Genomic DNA, 15409 nt, shown 5'->3' with positions numbered 1-15409 from the left:
CACCGGCCTGGCCCCAAAATTCCCTTTTATTGCTAGGTTGTTGATTGTTTTTATCATGAAAAGGTATTGGATTTTGCCAAATGTTTTTTCTGTGTCTATTGAAATGATCATGTGGCTTTTGTCTTTTATTACATTCACACAGTACATGACATTGATTTTCACTTGTTGAAAAATATATACTTTGTTATTTTTAAAACTGTAGACATTTTTGGGGCTGGCCCTGTGGCCGAGTGGTTAAGTTCGTGCGCTCCGCTGCAGGAGGCCCAGTGTTTCATTGGTTCGAATCCTGGGCGCGGACATGGCACTGCTCGTCAAACCATGCTGAGGCAGCGTCCCACATGGCACAACTAGAAGGACCCACAACGAAGAATATACAACTATGTACCGGGGGAGCTTTGGGGAGAAAAAGGAAAAAATAAAATCTTTAAAAAAAAAAAAAAACTGTAGACATTTTACAGTAGAACATAAAGAACGTATTTTAAATGTAGAGCAAAAATTGACCAACATGAAATAGACACTTCTTGTTGCTTAAGATAGGAGAGTGCCTACATTTCTGCACAATGAGATGAATGGTTCAAGACTTAAGAACATTTGTTTCAGGATTGCTTTTCTTTTTCTTTTTTTCTAAGAAAGATTCCCCCTGAGCTGACATCTGTGCCAGTCTTCCTCCACTTTGCATGTGGGTCACTGCCACAGCATGGCCACCCACGAGTGGTGTAGGTCCACACCGGGGAACCAAACCTGGGCCGCCAAAGCAAAGTGTGCGAAACTTAACCACTAGGCCATGAGCTGGCCCCTCAGGATTGCTTTTTTTTTTTTTAAATTTCATCTTTTTTTCTTCAATTCATCTTTTCTTCAATTTTTTCTTTCCTTCTCCACTCTAAGGCTAATGAGGAGAGAAATGATGTAGCAGTAGAATTGAGAAAAAGTTTGTGACTGACAAACTGTTATTTACTATCAATCGTTGATAGTAAATGCTAATGTGAGTAATGGAAAAGGTCATTAACAAGGCTGATATCCTTAGAAAAAACTCAGAAAACAATAGGATGAGGCTTCTATAAAAATAAAGAAATAAAAAGAGAATGATTTCCACTTCTACAATTTTAAGTTTCCCTTAAATTATGGCTGGAATTTAGGAGTATGTGGAAGCTTTGAGATGGTTGGGGTGCTTAGGTAAAGTGATAGCCTTTGTAGAACATCTCTGCTTATATTTATTTCTAAATTATTGGGTGATAACGTCAGTATTAATGTGAAAACTGATTTAAGCAGAAAACAATATTTATGCTAGGAAAATAATTTTTTTGGGGTTTTAAAAACGTATAGGTTAAGGAAGGGGTTATATTACACCAAATATTGGGAAAATAAATGGTTAATATGGGAGGGAGATGTATTTTTGTAAAACAAAAGGGTAGAATAGTACAGTTCAGCTGTGGTTCTGTCTCTGGGTTCTGCGAGTTTTGCTGTCACATATGTTGCACAGCTAGGGCTTGGCTCCCCCAGCACATCCATTCCTAATGCGAATTTTGTCAGTTCATGGCAAGGGCAATTCAGAAATACATTATCAAGCCATTTATTAAAATGGCCTGATAAAACATTAACAAACATTTAAAACTACTTTTATGAATCCCAGAGCCAGAAACCATCGTGCTTCCAGAATCAAGCAATAGTTTTTCGCACTGTAGAATTTCAAAGCCAGCTTCTGTGCCTCCTGGCTTTCCCCTTTCAATGCTTCTCCCTGGGATTAATCTCCTCCAACAGGAAAGTTAATATCATGGAAAATGCTGATTCCAGATTTACTTAATGTAGGTGATTCCAAATTTCATATTTATATGTTTTCTCTTCTTGCACCAAATAAAAATCATGCAAACTTGTCTGGGGTCTTAGTACTTTGCCCAGTTAAATATGCCACAGGATTATTGGCTTGAAAGACAGCCTGGACCTGCACAAATTTAGGGGGGTGGTAAGCAATGATTGTCAATTAAGCCATAATTGAAGCACTGGCATGAGATTTCTTTAGGTTATTCTATCGTGCTACCAATTGAATCAAACAGTAATAATTCTGTAAATTTGAGAGTGTGGTAAAATTCTGAGCTGATAGATTTTAAAAATCATGTCTGCTGGGCAGAGCTCAAATAATTACAGTACTCTGTGTTTGTGTGGTGCTGTCATACTGTCCAAAGGGCTGTTAAAAACAGCAATATTAGTTCCTCACAACATACCCATGAGGAAGAATGGTCCCCTTTTTCTAGATTGGGTAAACTGAAACATTTAGAAAAGTTAAGATACGTAGAAAGGTTAAGTAACACAGTTGGGCTTCCAGCCCTGGCCTCCTGTCTCCCACTGACTTCTGTCCATGAGCTATCACCAGTTCTGGAATTTATCTTGGAATTCAAAACTTGTATTTGGATCTCGTTAGATGGTGACTAGAATGTGTACAGTGGATGATTTAATGAATTATCCTGCATGCTAATTGGTATTATGCCGTTTGAATGCTTTCATCTCTAGAATAAATATGGCGGAGCTTTCTGAGACAGAAGGACCAGTAGATTGGAAAGAACGATGTGTAGCTCTGGAGTCCCAGCTCATGAAATTTCGAGTTCAAGCAAGCAAGATAAGAGAGCTCTTAGCAGAGAAGGTAAGCTTTTCTCCCTAACCTATGTCATTAAACATTAGAGTTTTGGGGCCTTTTCCATTTATATTAAATAATATTAGTATTTTGGGGGGTAAACACTTTAAAAATATGAATATAATTTAGCTTTTTGTCAGGGCTTTGAGGCTACATTTGGCGTATTCTTTTGCCAGTTTTAGAGTGGATTGGACATTAAGACAAAAATAATTTCTTTGCAAATATTCTTTGGAATATCTAAGAATTGTGTGTATTTGATGAATGTGGAGTTCATTCATTCCAGAGAGAAAAGCTGTAATTTATTTGATTTTACTAGAGGAGCATGACAGCATTTTGATCTCCTAAATGTTTAGGAAAATCCTTTTTAAAGTGATGGTACAGGAACCTTCCTTATTGATAGTAAAATGTGTTTATACTGTATGTGAAAGCGTGCACCCATTTAGGAATTTGTGTTGACTAACTATATATCACCAAACTATCGTCTGGACTACGGTTGAGTTTAATATAATTATTTACTTCTCTTAATAGTTCTAATCATGTAATTAAAATTTCATTTATGTCATAGGAATTTTTTTTGCATATGTGTGTATAAAACTGGTAGATTAATTCATTCATTTGTTCCTTCATTTAACAAATATTCATTGAAGGCTGATTTTGTGCCAGATACTTTTCTGTTTTTTTTTTGAGGAAGATTAGCTGCCAATCCTCCTCTTTTTTTTTTTTTTTTTAAAGATTTTTTTATTTTTTCCTTTTTCTCCCCAAAGCCTCCCGGTACACAGCTGTGCACTCTTCGTTGTGGGTTCTTCCACTTGTGGCATGTGGGACGCTGTCTCAGTGTGGTCCGATGAGCAGTGCCATGTCCGCGCCCAGGATTCGAACCAACAAAACACTGGGCCTCCTGCAGCAGAGCGCGCGAACTTAACCACTCGGCCACGGGGCCAGCCCCAATCCTCCTCTTTTTTTGTTGAAGCAGATTGGCCCTGAGCTAACATCTGTGCCCATCTTCCTCTGCTTTATATGTGAGACGCCTGCCACAGCACGGCTTGATGAGTGGTGCTAGGTCCTCGCCCAGGATCCGAACTGGTGAACTCCAGGCTGCCAAAGCAGAGCATGCGTACTTAACCACTATGCCACTGGGCCAGCCCCCCAGATACTATTCTTAGTGCTACAGTTACGTCTCTGAACAAGACAACACATGTTTCTATTTCCAGGGAACTTGGGTTCTAGACCTGCTCTGTCCAGTGTGGCATCCACTAGCCACAAGTGGATGAGGCCAGTTCAAGTTGAGATGTGTAGCAATGTAAAATACAACCAGATTTCAAAGACTTAATATGAAAAAAAGAATGTAAACTATCTCAGCAATAATTTTTATATTGATTACATGTTAAAATGATAATATTTGGATATTGGATTAAATAGAAAATATTAAAATAGATTTTACCCATTTCTTTTTCCTTTTTTGATGTGGGTACTAGAAAATTTAAAATTACACATGTGACTCACATTATATTTCTGTTGGACAGTGCTGTCTAAATGGATGGATAAATGATATCAATGGTCATACAAAACTGATCAGAAGAACTTACAGGTGGTTATTCAGACTGCATAATCCTTTTGAGTTGGAGACTGGTACATGTATCACATCTTCAAAAAAAATCTTAAATCTTCCTTTCATTGCTAGCCAAGAATCTCTTAGCACAGGATTATTCTAATAAAATCCAGTAAAACATCACTCAGTTTAAACTTTCATATACGTCATCTTCAATTTTGGGGTTTTAACGTCTTTCAGGTGAAAAGAATAAAGTTATCGTGTTCACTTTGGGTGAGGGGGTGACCCAGTAATAGGCTTTGTGGAATAAATCCTCAATATCAAATTGCTTTATTTATCACTACTAGAATAAAAATTATGTCCTGAAAAAAAATCCCAGTTTGGATATTTCCAAGTTGAGCAAGTTTATCCTAACTCAAAGTTAGTGACTCACGCTTTGTCTTTTGCTCTTCTCTCTGTAAAAATCATTTCCCAGGTTGTATTGTTATTTATCTGGTATTTTCCACAATCCCAACCACCATTACAATGATTTTTGTCAAAATCACCAGTTATATCCTTGTTGCTGAACCTCATGGACACCTCCTTTGTGTTGCCTTAGCTGTTTGGCAGTTGGCCCATTGTTGACCACAGCCCCCTTCTCAAAATTTTCTTGGTTTCCTTGACATCTGTATTCTCCTGATTTCTTTTTGGACTAAACAGAAGTTATGCTTTTTTTGGTTCCAATTAATTGACCTTTAAATTCTAAATGTTACGGCAACATTTGTTTTCTTCTTTAAAGGCATGTTGCAACAAATTTATGACTGCCCATTTAAAAATTTTTTAAAGCGTCACTTTCTCTATAAGTGAAATTGTAAACAGCTTTTTGATTATTAATTTATGTTATTAGATTTTCTTTTTCCTTTGTCAGTGAATAAATATTGAAAGGAATATTATTTCAAATGTACTATTTTAGTTGTGGTTTCTGTTTCTTCTTCATTCTTTTTGTTTTTTGGTCTTCTGTATTTTGTATCTGTTGACTCAAATCCTTTGACAGATCTAAGAGATGGAATTATTCAAATGTGTTTTATGCAATGGAAAGTGGGTAAGTATGCCAAGTTACTCATGGTTTTCCAGTAAATATATTCAACACCAAAATGGGAATAATGCTTTTCACAATATTTTCTTTTATATTCCATTATGAAATATTTTTCTCTGGATTAAAAATTATTTTTGGTACCCACCCATGTTTTAATAAAAATACCAAATGTTTATTGATTTATTATGTGCTAAGCACTTTATAGATATGATTTATTTAATTCTTATAACAACCTGTGAAATAGTAAGTTCTATTGTTCCCGTTTTTACATATTAGGAAACTGACGCTTACTGTGTGCCAGGCAATCTTCTAAGTGCTTTATATATATTAACTTTTTAATCCTTATAGCAACCCTATGAGGTAGGTACTAATATTATCCTTATTTACACAGGAGGAAACTTAGGCACATAAAAGTTATTTAACTTGCCTGAGTTTATGCCAAAAAGTAAGTGATGGAGCCAAGATTTGAAACACGGCGTTCTGCTTTTAGAGCCTGCTGCTTAGCCATCACCCTATATGGCCTCTCTAATGTAGTTTTATTACCACATTCCTTGCTTTCTCTGATATACTTACCCACCCATCTGTTCTGCCTTCTCCTATTCAGCCACGCAACATATAAATCCATCTCTGCTTGGGGGCAGCTTGTGTGTGTTAGGGTGTGTGTATGTATGTAGTAATAACAATTACATAATGTTACAAATTTTTCCAAAGCAAATCTTATTGCGTTGCTTCTGCATCCAACTTGAGTCAACTTCTGCGTTCCAGAGGCTAGTTTGGTCCCATCTATAACGTCTGGTATTGTGTTAGAACCAGTTTGCCCAAAGGCTCATCCCTAATAGTTCTCCATACCTTCCCCATCAAATGGCTGCAGGCCCAAGGCTGAAGATTCTTGAGAGAATACTAATTTGATTCTTCAGCTCTTTGCCAGGAATTCTGTCCAACTTTTCTTTCCTGCGCCGTTCTTGGTTCGGTTTTATTGGCGCTGACTATAGGCAGCTAACACTAGGTGCCAGCTATGGTTCCTAAGCCTTTACTGCAACCATTAGCTAGTTTAAACCCCACAGTAACCCTATGAAGTAACTATTATTATCCCCAATCTAAAGATGTTGACATTAAGACTGAGAGTATTTGAGTAATGTGCCCAGTATCACACAGCTAACAAATAGCAGAGCTGGCATTAAACCTTAGATCTTTCACACCTTTTTGTGATGCAGCCAATAGAGTGCCTGGCACATAGAAGTAACTCGTTATTGTTTTCCTGTATCTTTCTGAATGGACACACTGGTTAAGTGCACAGGGAGATGACTTTAACCAATGTAACTACAGCTTGTTGGGAGATATCTTTCTGACTTTTCTTTTAGGAAAAGATGTGTGAGACAATCTCAGAGTGTTTTTATAATTAAAGATAGGTTTCAATTGTATCTTACATATTTTTGGAGATGGAGTAGGAGAATACATGGGATTTTTTTAAAAAAACTATTTTGCACCTATTTTTTTTTCCATCACAATTTCCAAGTAACTTAGCATATTGAAGCTTGTGAAGAAAAAGGCCTTATTGAAGTCTTGGGCAAATACTGCTGTAAGTGGGAGAGGTCTTTAGAGGAATTTAAGGAATGGTGTTGGAAATATCTCTAGTATGCCAAATATAAACTCTTCAGGGAAGCTGAGATTTAAGTAGTTTTTCTACTTTACCGTATTGCTAGTTAGCTTTCTAAGTCAGAGGGGGAAAAGGAAGGATTTCTTTTTAAATTGCAGTGAGTATTATTTCCCATGAGTTGGATTTTCAGTGAAAAAGAAAGGGTGAAAAATATGAAGACTTTTCCCTTTGGGTATCAGCGTGGCCCACGTAACTTCATTCTGCCTTTACCTGATTCAGCATTTCTGTCTGGGATTTCCTGCCACTTGACCTTCCTTTTGTGAATACGATTCCCCTGAGGTGGTCGAGGATTCTGTCATAGGAATGAGGAGTCTCTGGACAGCGTAGTATTTGCTTTCATATAATGGTCCAGTACAACACCACAATTACCATATTTAAATGACTCATCAGTCCTCTTCTGATATTTCACAGTGCGTAACAGAAATTTTACATGCAACGACAATAAGACTTTGCAGGCTGATTTAAATGTCATTCTGTGGGCTACTGACTACAGATATTACTTACTATAACAAAATAAGTAAAAATGGTGATAGGGTCTTTCATGGGTCCTATGGGGAAAAATCGGGAAGAAAAATACTTAGTGGGGAATTGCTGTCCACATCAGTGAGTGTGAGGGTGCTAAAGTCTTCTGCCTAAAGTACCCGACCTATTAAACAAGTGTATGTGTATACAATACATGGAACAGCCAGGGGCCCACTGAGTATTATGTGTGATGGAGTTATGACTCAAGATCAGTGGCAGGTTTCTCTCTGCCACTGGCTTGTGTGTTCACTCTGGCTACAGAGGGCACTTCCATTGCAGCAAATCAAAGCAGGAGGTTTAGATTTACTACTTCATTTTGTTGTTATATAAGTGGGCTGTTCATAAAATACTTATTTTTGTCCAAAGGCTGATATGGGGCAACAGATCGTTCCAAGTTTCTTTTAGTGACTTAGTATGGATTGGTTGTGCAATTGACCCAAGCTTTACATTGTAGTCTATGTTGTAAAAGTAAAAACTCACTTGAGTATTTCCTGCATTGCTTTTTTTTTTTTTGGATTTTGCAAAGTTATTTTGCAGCTTAAATGATTATAAAAACAATCACTCAAAATTAAAGTATTTTCTTTCCTACTACCCTTATGTTTAAACTGATTTTAAAGTGTCCTAAACTTTTTTGGGTTCACTTAATTTATGTTTACATTTATGCAATGTGAAGTGTTTAGTATTTATGCTCTATAATATAGATTGTGAAAATATAGTGATTTTTTTAATCAAAGTTTATCCTCGCTTTTAAATAATTTTTTAGAAAGAGTTGAAACCTTCATCCATTCATTCATTTGTTCTTTCATTCATTTGTTCGGCAAACATTTACTGAGTTTCTGTTATGTGGTATTCATTACCCCTGCCTCAACCATTGTTATGAAAGTAGATTAATACACCTGAACTCTGGGGAGAGACTACTCAGCTTATTTTCTATCCAGTGGTACAATTCTCTTAGAATCTCAAATTCCAAATTTAGCCTCTGTTGGTTATACTTTTGTCCCTGTGTTTCCTTCTGCAATAGGTTCCTTGAGAACGTGCAACTTAAAATTGTTCCTATTATGAATGTTAATGTGATTTTAAGTACCAATAAAGGATTCCTTAGGCTGAAAGAATCGCGTACAAGGGACAAAAATATAGACAAATGCTTTGCAGCTAAGAATTTTGTGGTTTCATGTATTTGGGACTAATTTTCATATGGTCCTGTATAATTTTACACTGTGTGTGGTGTTTATAAACACCAAAAGACCTGTGGTTCAACTGAAAGAGCATTAGGGAATCAGAACGTGAAGACTCAAATCTCAGCCGTGTCACTGGCTGGGAGCATGAGCTTATACAAGGCGTACTCATTCTAAACATTAATTTCCTAATCTTTATAATGGGAATAACAATTTCTGTCTTATGATGTGGCTGTGAAATACTGTATTTAAAAGTTCTGAGTTCCTAAACCCTAATTAGAATTTTTAAAAAGTTCTCTTCTATTCCTTGAATTATTTTTCTTTCCTCTGGGGTTATTTTCCTTTTTTAAAAATTTATCATTCTAACTGTTTTTTTATGCTTTTTTTTTTGGTGAGGAAGATTGGCCCTGAGCTAACATCTGTTGCCAATCTTCCTCTTTTTTTTCCCCCTCTCCAAAGCCCCAGTACATAGTTGTATATCCTAGTTGTAAGTCCTTGTAGTTCTTCTGTGTGGGATGCTACTGCAGCATGGCTTGATGAGTAGTGTGTAGGTCTGTACCCAGGAGCTGAACTGGTGAACCCCAGGCTGCTGAAAGGGAATGTGTGAATTTAAGCACTACACCACTGTGCTGCCCCCTCCATTTTTAAGTTTGTTATTTTTTTCAGGTTACAAGCTTTTCTCAAATGTCTGATGATCTTTGATGGTCCGTTTATATTTAAGAATGGGACATCTGAAAAGTTGACCTAAAATTGTGTATAAATAGTCAGTGCAGGTCAACTATCAATCTTTGCTGTAGGGTGAGTGGGTGGGAGACTGCCTATTACACCATGAGCCCATAAATGCCACCATTGTTGGACTAGTGCCCTCCAAACAATTTATTCAATTTTTTAAGAGAAGAACATTTCAATTTTTTAATGGGGAGTAAATGCTTAGCTGCTGGACATTTGGCACATGGGGGTAAATGAGAAGGTTTCAGGGAGTTAATTGACTCTAAGGGCCACATATTTTCTATTAATAGTCAGTGTTGTCAGCTCCACCCATCACTGCCCCCTCTAGGTCTTTACAGGGTTCTGCAGTGCGTTTAGCTCTCAGGAGGAGAAACTCAGCACCCTCCAATCCTTATTCTAGGCTGTGGTTTTTATCATTCTGCTTCACCAAAACCAAGGAGATTAAGTGAATATATGCATATTTAATGATGAGCTTGTTCCTCCGTTCCTGGCCTTCTTCTCCCATGTGACTCCTAAAATGCTGGCAGCCAAACATTTGTCCTACAGGAGAGATTGAAAGTTTCTGGGGAATCTTAGCAGCCTAGGGGGAAAGAGAACTGACATCAGTGGTTGCCCAACAGAAAGTCTGGCCAGATCGCCTAATGTTACGGTTCATGGTCAACAAGCCCCATGTATGTACTAAAGCTTCTAGTCTCCTTTTTAGTCCCTTACAGTTAAACATAAGTAAGCATCTCATGAATGTCCAGACATCTGAAGAAAGCATCTAAGTGAAAGAGAGAGAACAAATGATCAGAAAGAAACAATATTGCCTATGCAGGGAATAGGAAACAAAACAAGGCAAGCAAAACCCTATCATTTAATATTCGCAGAGAGAAATGATATGCATCCAGGAAACATGGCATATTCAGAGAATAAAAAGGAACTCTTAAAAAATTAAAAACATGGTAGAAGAAATAGCAAATTTAATAGAAAGATTAGAATATAAACTTAAGGTAAGTTCCTGGGAAGTAGAGAGAAATGTTAAAGAGATGGAAAAAAAGAGAGAAAAGATGAGAAATTTAGATGACCAGTCCAGTATGTCTAAGATCTGAATAATGGAACGTCTGGAGGGGAGAAAAATCAATGAAACAATGCATGAAAGTTTCCCAGAATTGAAGCACGCAAGATTTCAGATTGAAAGCATCTACCAAGTACCTAGCACAACAGATAAAAACAGTTTCACCCAAGACACATCATCATGTAAGTTTAGAATATATAAACCAAGGAAAAGATTCTGCAGGCTTTCAGAGAGAAAAAATAGGTCACATACAAAGGATCAGGAATTAGAACAGATTTTTGAGACATGCAAGGTCTCATGTAACCTTTCTGAGGAATTTCCAGAAGGATGTTCTTGATTAAAAGGAGGAAGTAAACCAAGAAAGCAGAAGGCATAGGATGTAGGAAACAGAGATCCAATGTGGGAGAAAGTTGAAGGGCCTCCCCAAGAAGACAGCTGTGCCCAGACAGAGAGGGGAGCCAGTCCAGATGAATATAGGTCAGAGGCTCTGGGAACTTGAAGAAGATGAAATTGGTAGAAAAGCAGATGTGAATGAACATCTTGAGAGGTGATTTAGACAGTGGTGGGAATTTGGGGCTGAATTATTGGTAAGTTCGTAGAAAGCTATATAAATAAAAGAACAAGACACTTACCTCTTGGGAAAAAAGTTAGGTAGCTAAGGAAGATGTAGTCATAGTTTACTACATGGTTCATCTCTGAATATCATACATCTAATATCATACTAATCCAGAATAGAAATTTAACCAAAGTTAAGATATAAACATATTGGAAAAAAAAAAGATATAAACATATTGGAAGAATGCAAGTGTATCTGTGTTGAAGGTGAGATCAAAGAGCTAAATCCTAATTCTCCATAGAGGAAGTAAGTAAGAAATCACTAAACTAAAAAAGTCAACAGAAATAGAAGCATGTTGTTTAGGACATAAAAATAAATATTAAGAGACTTGTCTAAAAGAGTGTACATATTTTTATTAATAAATCTTAGGGAACTAGTTGATACTTTGTGTATTTATGGCTTTGATAAACATAAAAGCAAACAAAAACTAAATAAAATTTTGAAGTAAATGGACTTGTTCAGTCTTTTGGGGGGACGTCTTAATAGGATGTTTCTATGGAAATCACTATCTAAACAAAATAATTTATTTTGAATTTTCAGACTATATAAAAAAAAAAGCGTTACATATTTTGAAGCTAGGTGCATTCAGGATCAGGATTGTTATATCTTCTGGGTATCTTCTTGGTGAATTGACCCATTTATGATTATTGACACTTTTTATTGGTAATAAAATTTTTGGTGTTAAAGTCTCTTTCGTCTGATTTTGATATTGCATTTAGTTAGTATTTGATTGGTATATTTTTCTATCCCTTTACTTTCCATTTCTTAATTACATTTTTCAAGTATGCTCTTTTAAATAGTATATAGCTAGATTTCTTTCTTTATGCAACTGGTCAGATAGTCTCTTTAAATATATCTGAAATCATAATAAATGTATCCTGTTTCTATATATCAGGTTGGGGAAGTTTTCTTCACCTCCCCCGACAGCCTCTGCCCCACCCCGGTGCCCATGCTTTTTTCCCCTCTGGTGCTTTGGAACCTGTAGACTGAATTTCTCTTCTTTCAAGTGGTTATCCTTAACTCTTTTTTAAAAGAAAGGCCAACATAAATGCTTTATACTGTAATAATGGAACTTGAAACTCAGTGTGGTAAGGAAGTATTAAAGAGTTGGCGATAATTACAAAAAAAAATCCCGAGGGTAGCATTGTGGTGGGGGATTTGGTGAGGGAAGGGATGCAAACCAATAACAATGGAGAGCTGAGCATCAAAAACAAGAACTGCTGCCACTATTAGGATGGCCAACACTGATTTGTCTTTAGAAAACACTCTTCAGAAACTGTGTTTTCTAGAACAAAAACAGCCCCTTAAATTTAAACTTTCAATCAAGCTCTTGAAATTTAGGTAATTATTCAGCTTTGATGAATACCAGAAGATGCTAAATATTGTGTAAATCCATTAGAAGCTGTAGAATGGAAAAATGTCAGGCAACCAGAAAGACTTTCATTGTCCTATCTTGTCCTAGATGGAGAACTAGTGATTTTTCCAGACTTACTCCTGAAGCCTGAGGTGGAGTGGGGATGGGTTGGGATAGGGTTGGATGGAATCAGGTTCTGGGTAGGATGATTAATACAACTGAGAGAGATCTTTGACCTTGGAGAATAACTCAGCCCTCAACAACTCCTTAGTCTGCCACGGCTTGCAACAGCAGCAGACTTTTAATTCATAATATAGATGTGTTTTCATAAAAAGAAAAGTATAGATACATTTTAAACATAAATACCTTTTAAAGGCTAAACTCAAAATGGCACTGTGTCACCAGTGCATTTTGTGGGTCAAGGCAAGTCATAAGGCCATCCCAGAGTCAAGAGGAGGGGCAACAGACCTCATCTCTCAATGGGAGAAGTGGCATGTGCATACAGAAAGGGAAGGAATTGACGGTGGCCATCTTTGGTGGCTATCTAACCCTAACTAGTTGCTTTAATTCACTCAGATGTGTGCATTCCAGTTTGTGCCCTTGCCTCCCCACACCGCAGCTGGTCTCACAAAGGTCACTAATGACTTCCTAAATAGTATGTATTTATATATCTTATTTAATCATACTACATATCATTTACATGTATATTTCAATATGTCATTTACATCTTTATATGTAGATACATCTTTTATATATATAACTTTTTATTAGAGAAGTTTTCAAATATACAAAAGTAAGCAGAATATTATAATGGACCCCATGTACACGTCTCCCAGCTTTAATGGTTATTAACTCAGGGTCAATTCTGTTTCATCTATTCTCTGACCCACATCTCCCCTTCTGTTATATTGAAGCAAATCCCAAAAATATTATTTCATCCATCTGTGTACATTTTTAATGACTGTATGGTATCTCCATATTTATATATTTATATATAAAACAGACAATCCTCTGTTTTTGGACATTTGCAGCTTTTATTTTTATCATTCAAACTATAACATTATAACTGCTACCACATATTTTTAATTAGTGAAATACCAACAGCTTTTTCACATTACCTTTACATATTTTCTTATTTTTATCCTCACAACTTCCTGTAAAGTATGTAGAGCAGTTATATTAACCCTATTTTATACACAAGAATTTTAGAGCCCAATGTCAAACTGTTGGTAAATAGTAAAGTAAGAACTAGAACCCAGATCTGTTGAATTAAATTTATTCATTTTAAACTAACCCTTGCTAACTTAAAGTTATTCATACGAGTAACACATGCATATCATAGAAATATGCTGCATTAAAAATTTCTATGTAGAGGACTGGCCCCATGGCGTAGTAGTTAGGTTCATGTTCTGCTTTGGAGGGTTTGGATCCCCAGTGTGGACCTAGCGCCGCTCCTCAGGCCATGCTGTGGTGGCATCCCATATAAAATAGAGGAAGATTGGTACAGATGTTAGCTCAGCAACAATCTTCCTCAAGCAAAAAGAAGAGGATTGGCAACTGATGTTAGCTCAGGGCCAATCTTCCTCACAAAAAAGAAAAGAATTCTATATAAATATTCATTGAACACTCATTAAGTATTAGATATTATGCTGGACACTTTCCTGTTTAATCTTCACATAAATGCTGTGAGGTAAGTGTTATCTCATTTTACACATAAGGAATGGAGACTTAGAAAAGTTAGATGACTTACCCGTCATTATACACCTAGTATGTAGTGGAATCTGGATTCTCATTTAGGTCTTCTTGCCTCCGAGTTCAGCACTCTTTCCACTGTTCCCTATATTAATGTTTCAAAGACTACCCCTTTTTTATTAAAAAAACTAAAATGACTTTTTGAACATGTCTTTTTAATTGACTCATATTCAAAGCCATATACATATGATTGTCACATCCAGCAAATTTAGCCTGTTTATTTGTAACCTTGTATCCCAAGTTCTGTGAAATGCTCTGTGTGTGTGTGTGTGTAATACTTTTTGTAATGGAAATAACCATTTTTGTAAGGTTATTACTTGCTACTAAGCTTTTAGAATTTTACTGAGTGACTGGTATGTGCAAGGTGTGGTGTTATGGAGAATATAAAGGGTACTCACACGTGAAGTCTGTCTTCAAGCAAGTTGCATTGTAGTTGGGAAAATAGTATAAGGTAGAAATGCAATGCCATAGGAGCAGAAAAAAGTTATTTGGCAGTGGTAAAAATAATACTATCCTTCATACAGGCATATTGCTTTACAGATATCATTTCATTCAATAATTTATATCGAATACCTACTGTGTATAAAAACCTGTATTAGGGTATGTAACAGTGAGGCAAACAGACAAGGCTTCTGCCCTCACTGTTATCACTAGAAACCAAACATTTCAGAAAGAGAAATCTGACAAGATATTTGTATAGTCCTTGTCTTAGTCCATTCAGGTTGCTATAACAAAATACCACAGACACGTAGCTTATAAACAGAAATTTCTCTCAGTTCTGAAGGCTGGAAGTCTGAGATCAGGGTGCCAGCAACATTGGGTGAGGACCCTCTTCGGGGTCACAGACTGCTTGTTGTATCCTCACATGGCAGAAGGAGCTAGTTAGCTTCCTGGGATCTCTTTTATAAGGGCACTAATTCCATTCATGAGGGCCCCACTCTCATGACCTAATCACCTTCCGCAGGCCCTGCCTCCTAACACCATCACATTGGGCATTAGGATTCAAACGTGTGAATTGCAGGAGGAACACAAACATTCAAAACCATAGCCCCTGGCCCCCCAAAATTCATGTCCTTCTCTCATGCAAAATACATTCATTCCATCCCAACAGCCCCAAAAGTCTTAACTCTTCCAGTGTCAACTTAAAAGTCTAAAGTTCAAAGTTTCATCTGAATATCATCTAAATCAGATATGGGTGAGACTCAAGATATGATTCATTATGAGTAAAATTCCCCTCCAGCTGTGAATCTGTGACATCAAACAAGTTATGTGCTTCCAAAACACAATGGTGGGACAG

At 36.7% G+C, this 15409-nt stretch overlaps 1 protein-coding gene across 2 annotated transcripts in view; it reads left to right on the top strand.

Annotated features, from left to right (window-relative positions):
- PLEKHH2 (pleckstrin homology, MyTH4 and FERM domain containing H2) overlaps nt 1-15409 on the top strand; it is a 102594-nt gene that overhangs the window by 5284 nt on the left and 81901 nt on the right. For both annotated transcript variants that reach the window (XM_008531519.2, XM_070572780.1), the window contains exon 2: nt 2506-2635. In XM_008531519.2, coding sequence (XP_008529741.2) covers nt 2513-2635 — 123 coding nt within the window. In that variant the 5' untranslated portion in view covers nt 2506-2512. The remainder of the gene's footprint in view (nt 1-2505; nt 2636-15409) is intronic.

This window comes from Equus przewalskii, chromosome 14 (genome assembly GCF_037783145.1).
Source record: "Equus przewalskii isolate Varuska chromosome 14, EquPr2, whole genome shotgun sequence".
NCBI classification, from domain to species: Eukaryota; Metazoa; Chordata; class Mammalia; order Perissodactyla; family Equidae; genus Equus; species Equus przewalskii.
This window is presented reverse-complemented; position numbering and strand designations above follow the sequence as displayed.